At 35.0% G+C, this 7,138-nt stretch overlaps 1 protein-coding gene across 1 annotated transcript; it reads left to right on the top strand.

Moving 5' to 3' along the window:
* The first annotated feature begins 4,032 nt into the window (after window positions 1-4,032).
* Window positions 4,033-6,535, top strand: LOC131551087 (cytochrome c oxidase subunit 7A-related protein, mitochondrial). The gene is made up of 3 exons (XM_058793738.1): window positions 4,033-4,222; window positions 4,965-5,099; window positions 5,505-6,535. The coding sequence occupies exons 1-3, from the start codon at window positions 4,151-4,153 to the stop codon at window positions 5,643-5,645; spliced, it is 348 nt and encodes a 115-aa protein (XP_058649721.1). The 5' UTR covers window positions 4,033-4,150; the 3' UTR covers window positions 5,646-6,535.
* The last annotated feature ends 603 nt before the right edge of the window (window positions 6,536-7,138 follow it).

Consider the following 7,138-nt stretch of genomic DNA (forward strand, 5'->3'; position numbering starts at 1 on the left):
TACTACAAGATTTTTTTGTTGGGGGTGCTGGGGAGTGGGGGGTCTTAACAGTTCAGAGGGGTGCTAAAAAACTAATTAAATTGAGAGAAGGTAATGACCGCCTAAACTTTAGATATCAGTTTTTTTATTTATACAGCAGCTTCGAAAAAAGCATATTTAACTTTTTTTTCCCCGTGGTATTAAACTTCTCATATGCCACTGTTATTAGTTATATAACTTCTAATGCCAACTGCCAAATATGACACTTACAAAGTAATATAATTTATGAATGCATATAGAAAAGAGAGAAATAGGGATTTTTTTCTTTTTTCATTGTTTTATCTTATTTTATTTATTTATTTATTACACATATCTAGTCATTTTTTCTGACTATCAAGTGTCAGTCACTCTCAATGCCAACTGTTAGGAAAACATGGTAAATTCTAACCATTTACAATATATAGTGCCGACAATTCATAAAACTATTTCCACACAGTAGCAATAACCTCCCCGTGCTGAGTTGCATCGTATCATGTGTCGATGATAGCCAGAGGTATTGTCAAAAGCATCAAAAATTGGCAATATTAAGAGGATTTAGCATTTCCATTTAATGTAGGCCTGTTACATTATTATTAGGCCTATTATTATTATTAGATTACTTTTATTATTAAATTACATTAAATTATTGCCCCGCAATAATTTCATAGCGCATCACCGCATGATGTGCTGGATAATAAAAGATTAGGCTATTAGCTTACTCCTCATTGAAAATGTTTTTAAAAAGGTTTTTAGGGGCTAAGCAAGTTTCTGATGGGACTACAGCCCCGTCAACCCTCGCCCTAGCACCATCACTGCATATGCAAATAAGCCCCAGCCCCCATTAATCACATGAGCTCAGACTATCTGCTTTACTTCCAATCGGTTTACTGTAAACGCTACACAACGACAAGTGGCAACACTGGATTATTTTAACAATATATGTTTGAATCAGAAACAGATTCTAAAGTGAAGGAAGAGCAAATTATACAGGTTTGTTGATGTATCAGAATCATAATGCATTTTATGTATCACTCTCTACAGTAACACTTAACTGTAATTGATATCATTAGCATTTGGTCTGTTACACATCCATGTTTCTGTTCACTATCTCAGATAGCTAATGATATGAAAAACAAGTTTACGGGATCGGTTACATGTTAGTGACAGTAGGAAGGGGCTGTTTCAAACCGCATTTTGATCTTTGGCACACCTCAGTTTTAAGGACAAAATGCTCAGCGAGGGTGTTGACTGATGAATTTGCTCATGCTTTGACTTTAAGTATATTAAGACAAGACAGACATGTAAACAACATTAAAATCTTGATTTTCACCACATGGGATCTTTAAAAATCAGTAAAAGAATAGCAGAGTCCACACCACAGCTATTGATAATGGCACAGAGGAACAATACGTTTTTTTCCAGCTGATGAACAACTAAAACATTGACAGCCAGTCAGAATCCAACCTGCTTTAAAGAGCTTTAGCATTTAAAGCGGAAGATGACAGAACTGCAGCGCAATTGTGCATTGTGTGGACGCTAATATCGTTATAGTTATCTTTACAGTTCTTGGTTTGAACGGGCCTAAACACTTATTGTTTTGACATTACTGTCACTGTCGAATGTGCCATTTCAAATAAAGTTAAAGGTCTTGCTTTAACTTTAGATTGGTATGACATTACTAAGTCACAAAAAACAAACATCAGCTGTTCATCCAGACAGCGACAAATCTGCAACCTGTCCATGCATGACTGTGTGAATCAAGAGGCGTTAACTAAATTGATTAGCAAACACCTCACCCACACGCTCACCAGTAGGAGGGCTGTCACTCGCTTCCTTCTTCCTCTTTGAATACAAGCACAAAATCAAACCTCTTTTCCTCATTCAAGGGACTTTCTGAGCTTATGTGTCTCTTGGAATAAAAAGATGGATTTTGGATTGAATTTAGTAAAATGTGTTGCATGTGATATGATTCATTAGGGGACATACAGTAAATTTTATAATAGTATTTCATGATATAGAAGCATCATTGAGAACACTGAAAACATGTGGATTTAAGGTTATAATCTACAGATTATTTAGCTAAATTGATGACAATGTCAAAATCAAGATAGAGTGCATTGTTTAATTCAGGTTATCCTCTAATTACATAATTTGTCTTTAGTCTAAATTGTCATGTCAGTGTAGGGATCTTATTTGAATAACTGCAAAAACATTGCTTGGTTGATGTCACACCACACAATGTTAATTTTTGCATCTGTCAGGAGATGTATGTCTTCATATCTGTATCATTTCTTTTATGTAGGTATGTATTTGTGGCTGTTTTGGAAGGGTCAAGGGTCAAATGGAATCTCATGTAGCTCTATTCTGTAACTGAAAATGTATTCTAATTGGTTAAGACAAGGTTATTTATGTGTATGAAGAAAATAAAGAAATGTTTATGGATTCAAGCCTTATTCTTTCTCTAATTATAATACTGAAAGGAATGTGGCACAAATATAATCTGAAATATATAAAGCAAAGACCTTCTGAATGTTTTAAAATAGCAATGACTGGGTATAGGTGTCGGCTTTTACTTCCGAGAATATTATTTTTATTAACTCTAAAATTATTACGCATTTCCACCATTATTGCCCAGGAGAAAATAATAGAGTTCACTGAACACATGTTGACTTTTGTGACAAAAGCGGGGCATGATATCATATGGAGTTAGACAATGGGAATCCGCCATTGAACTCTCTCTCTTCTTAAGACAAGAATATTCTTTCTCAGCTGAAGAGTATACATTTGGGGGCAAGTTATTATTTGTTTTATGTCATAATTGTATACAGTTTGTTAATTTGAATTTCTGCTTGTCAAAACAGCAAACTGATGTTTATGTATGGTAACAGTTTTAATGTTTCACAACTTGTTTCGTATTTCATAAGTGACTAAAATACACCATAAGAAATATTTACTGAAGCAAAAGGTGTGACAACTAGCTTGGGGTCTCTCTCTCTCTCTCTCTCTCTTTCTCTCTCTGTCTCTCACTCTCTCTCTCCCTCTTTCTCCCTCTCTCTTTTTTTAAAGAAAGCCAGAAATATTTGAATGACAATGACAATAAATTTAAATTAAAATGTAAATATTTGAAATTTTAAATAACATTTAAATAACATATTTCTGCACAATCTTAGAAAATAATAATATACACATGAATAATACACAGCCAAAATTATCACAGTTAAGAAAATATTATGTGTGTGTGTGTGTACCTGTTTTTCTATTCAGGTGGGGACTTAAACCTGAATACACACAGACTCGTGGGGACTCGTGTCACGGTGGGGACCTAAATTGAGGTCTCCACGGGTAAACAAGCTAACAATTCACACAGAATGAAGTTTTTGAAAATCTAAAAATGCAGAAAGTTTCCTTTAAGGGGTAGGTTTAGGTGTAGGGTTGGTGTAGGGCAATACAATATATACAGTCTGTACAGTAGAAAAAGCATTACGCCTATGGAGAGTCCTCACAAGGATAGCAAACCAGACGTGTGTGTGTGTGTGTGTGTGTGTGTGTGTGTGTGTGTGTGTGTGTGTGTGTGAGACGCTGGACCACAAAACCAGTCATAAGTAGCAGGGGTATATTTGTAACAATAGCCAAAAATACATTGTATGGGTCAAATTTATCGATTTCTATTTTATGCCAAAAACCATCAAGATACAGTATTAAGTAAAGATCATGTTCCATGAAAATATTTTGTAAATTTCCTACCGTAAATATATCAAAACTTATTTTTTGATTAGTAATTTGCATTGCTAAGAACTTCATTTGGACAACTTTAAAGGCGATTTTCTCAATATTTTTATTTATTTTATTTTATTTTATTTTTATTTATTTTTTTGCACCCTCAGATTCCAGATTTTCAAAAAGTTGTTTCACATCCAAATAAAAATTTACCCTTATGACTGGTTTTGTGGTCCAGGGTCATATTTTACAAGGCTTTTACGTATCGCACAACGTCTCTCATATCTGCTTCATAACAGTTTTGTTTCTTGTGACGTCATATTCCAGCGACAAATTCTTACGCAAGGAAAAAGCCGGTTGAGTTCCGACTTCCCGACGGTCACTCTCACCCTATCGGCTACCGTTTATTAACAAAATGTATTACAAATTTAGTGGATTTACACAAAGACTGACGGGAGCAGTGTCATCCTCCGCATACAGCCCGCAGGTAAGTTAAGTGCGCGCGATTCCGTTTCTAAAACGCTAATTCAGTGACCTTGATCTGCCGCCTGCTTCACGTGATCCATGGAGGTGTTTTAAACAGTCGTTAAATATATAAAATACGTTTCTCTAGCATTATTATAACCGATATGATTAAGAAGGCTAATTATTGGGCGATTAATAATCAAAAGCGGAGAGCTGACTCTGCACTAGAATCTCTACTTAGTGGATACAGTTACTTAGTTGAGCTACATTTAATTATATAGATGTGCATGATTGTTCATAGGACTGTTGTTTAAACTAAGTTTTAGTACTTCTAAATTCAGCATTGGTTGTACAGTCCTAAACTGATTTCCCAACAAAAGGTAGCCAATAAATCAGTGGTTGTTTTTAACAAGGGGGCCAGAGCCCCCTATGAGGACCTCAGCAAACTTAGATAGGACCTCAAGGTGATTTAAAATGCTTTTAATTAAAATGTTAATTTCTAGTTAATTAAAAAAAAGTATGATTTATAAACCTGGAAGAATCATGTCAATTTCTAAAACATTAAAACTACATGTATCATGATTATTTATTTTCTAGCTCTTATCTATCTGGTAGAGATTGTGGATACAAATATTGATATTTAATATTTTTAAATACCTTTTAAAAGGTTGAAAACCACTGTGCCTTGAGTAAAAACATTATATAGTCCTAGTGAACAAATATGAATATCACATCAGGTTAACTTGCTTGTAAACTTTCTTCAGGGCTTGAGGTCAAATATACCGTCTGAATCCCCTACCATCATCTTTGCCACCCCAACTAAACTGGTGTCTCAGTCAAATGCTGCCGTGGAGTATATGGGTGCCAACAAGGTTCCAGATCTCCAGAGGATATTTCAGGTGTGTATATGATATATTAAGTTATGCAGCTCAGTTAAAGGGATTTAAATGAAAATGATTATCAATTACTCATCCTTAGATGATCATACCAAACCTGTATGACTTATTTTCTTCTATTGAACATAAAAGAAGATACTTTGAAGAATGTTAGTAACCAAACAGTTTCAGTTCCCATTGACTTCTGTTGTATAGATGAAAAACACAAGGGAAGTGAAGTGTAGGAAAGTTTTGGTTACCAACATTCTTCAGAATATAATCTTTGTGTTGCAAAGGAGAAAGTAAGTCATACAGGTTTGGAATGTCATGAGGATGAGTAAATAATGACAGAATTTAAAATTTTGGGTGAACTATCCCTTTAATAAACAGGAAAATGGAGCATTCATTATTATTCTTTTTTCCATCCAGGCCTCCGAAGAGATTCCTGTTCATCTGAAACGTGGTGTTTCAGACAGACTCTTGTACAGGACCACCATGGCACTGACAGTCGGGGGAGCTCTCTACTGTCTCGTAGCTCTTTACTTAGCAGCACAGCCCAAAAACAAATGAACTGTACCCAGCCTATTTTCATCAACACACATCATCAGCATTGCGATGTGTAACTTTGTTGAATTTATTATGAACATTAGCAATATTGACAAAGCTTCTACTGCACAATGCCATTTTACCTGTGTGTCCTGTATCAGATCTGTCCTTACAAATGGGATGCTGTTAGTTGTGTTTATTAGAACAGTGGTTCTCAGTATTGATATTTCATGGCCACCCCTAAAGTCAATATTTGCCCCCTACATCCTGTTTATTGTCGTCTTGTATTTCTGTTGAAATTACAACAAAAACACATCCTTTTCGTTTAAAGAAACTAGGGTAATAATGATTCATTTCAAGGATATAAGTGTTAATTCAATGTGGTGTAATGTAAATTTTAGGTTGTTTTTCTCCAGAATACACTTTTAAAATAAAAGTTGCCAATAAAGAACCCTTATTTTTAAGAATGTAATAAATATAACGCAAATAAAAAAGATCTTACTGTTAATAATTTTGCTAAATAATCATTTACAATCGAATAGTTAAATTATTTTAAAACATTTTGGAGTTTACTGAGAACCACTGTAGGGTTCAAGACCTGTAGTCATAACAGACAGTAAGGCCTCCACTCTCAGCCCCATTTATACCTTTTCAGCACAGGATGGTTTAAACCAGATGTGTGATGGCTGACACTAGTGATAATCATGTTTTGGTAACGACTGACAAATGTTGAGAAGAGGATAAAAAAGGAAAATAGGGTGAGATCTCACACTTTTCAGTAGTGTTGTTGATTGGAGTGTTTGTTTCACACTCGGGCATGTTAAGTGTGCCTCTGGGAAGCCCGATTATGAGAAATCTAGAGGAAGGGCATTAACACTTGTAGAGGATGTGCAGAATATTCCGGAAATGTGGAACCGTATTGAAGAGAATCATGGATGAGGTGAATGCATTTGATGCTAAGCGCACTTCTCCCACTGAATGCAATATAAGCATACTTTAAGGTCATTCCACAATATTGGATATATTTAATGTACTTAAGGACTTGAAATGCTGCTGTGCCTCTCATGCACCACTTTCCCAAGCAATGCATGTGTGTAAATGAAACAAAAACAATTTGTTTGTAAAATAGACATTCATTTAATTTATGTTTTGGCCCTCTGAGATGTACATATTTAATTTAAAATAACCAAATTAAAGATCATGACCTTTTGACATCTGTGCTTCTTAAAGGGGACATTTTATGCAAAAATCACTTTATAAGGTGTTTGAACACAGTTGTGTGGCTGCAGTGTGTGAAAACATCCAGGTAAAAATCCACCCAATAAATCATAAAGTCTCTCAGAACAAGTGATTTTTTTTTTTTTTTCAAGAGTCTCCATAGACTCCCTCCATCTGAGCTGCTGAGGACACTGTGGTTAAGTTTAATTTTCAAAGGAAATGTCCTGGAAAAAAATTGGAAAAGTCCTATATGATTGCGGCAATCATTTTACGCCAGACTGCCTCACAATTGCGTGTCA

The sequence above is a fragment of the Onychostoma macrolepis genome, chromosome 12 (genome assembly GCF_012432095.1).
Source record: "Onychostoma macrolepis isolate SWU-2019 chromosome 12, ASM1243209v1, whole genome shotgun sequence".
NCBI classification, from domain to species: Eukaryota; Metazoa; Chordata; class Actinopteri; order Cypriniformes; family Cyprinidae; genus Onychostoma; species Onychostoma macrolepis.

What these genes read in the sequence shown, in the direction of transcription:
- LOC131551087 (XM_058793738.1), top strand. Translation starts at nt 4,151, where the DNA reads ATGTATTACAAATTTAGTGGATTTACACAAAGACTGACGGGAGCAGTG. An exon ending in CCTCCGCATACAGCCCGCAG is followed by an intron (nt 4,223 to 4,964) that starts GTAAGTTAAGTG and finishes AACTTTCTTCAG; the next exon opens with GGCTTGAGGTCAAATATACC. An exon ending in ATCTCCAGAGGATATTTCAG is followed by an intron (nt 5,100 to 5,504) that starts GTGTGTATATGA and finishes TTTTCCATCCAG; the next exon opens with GCCTCCGAAGAGATTCCTGT.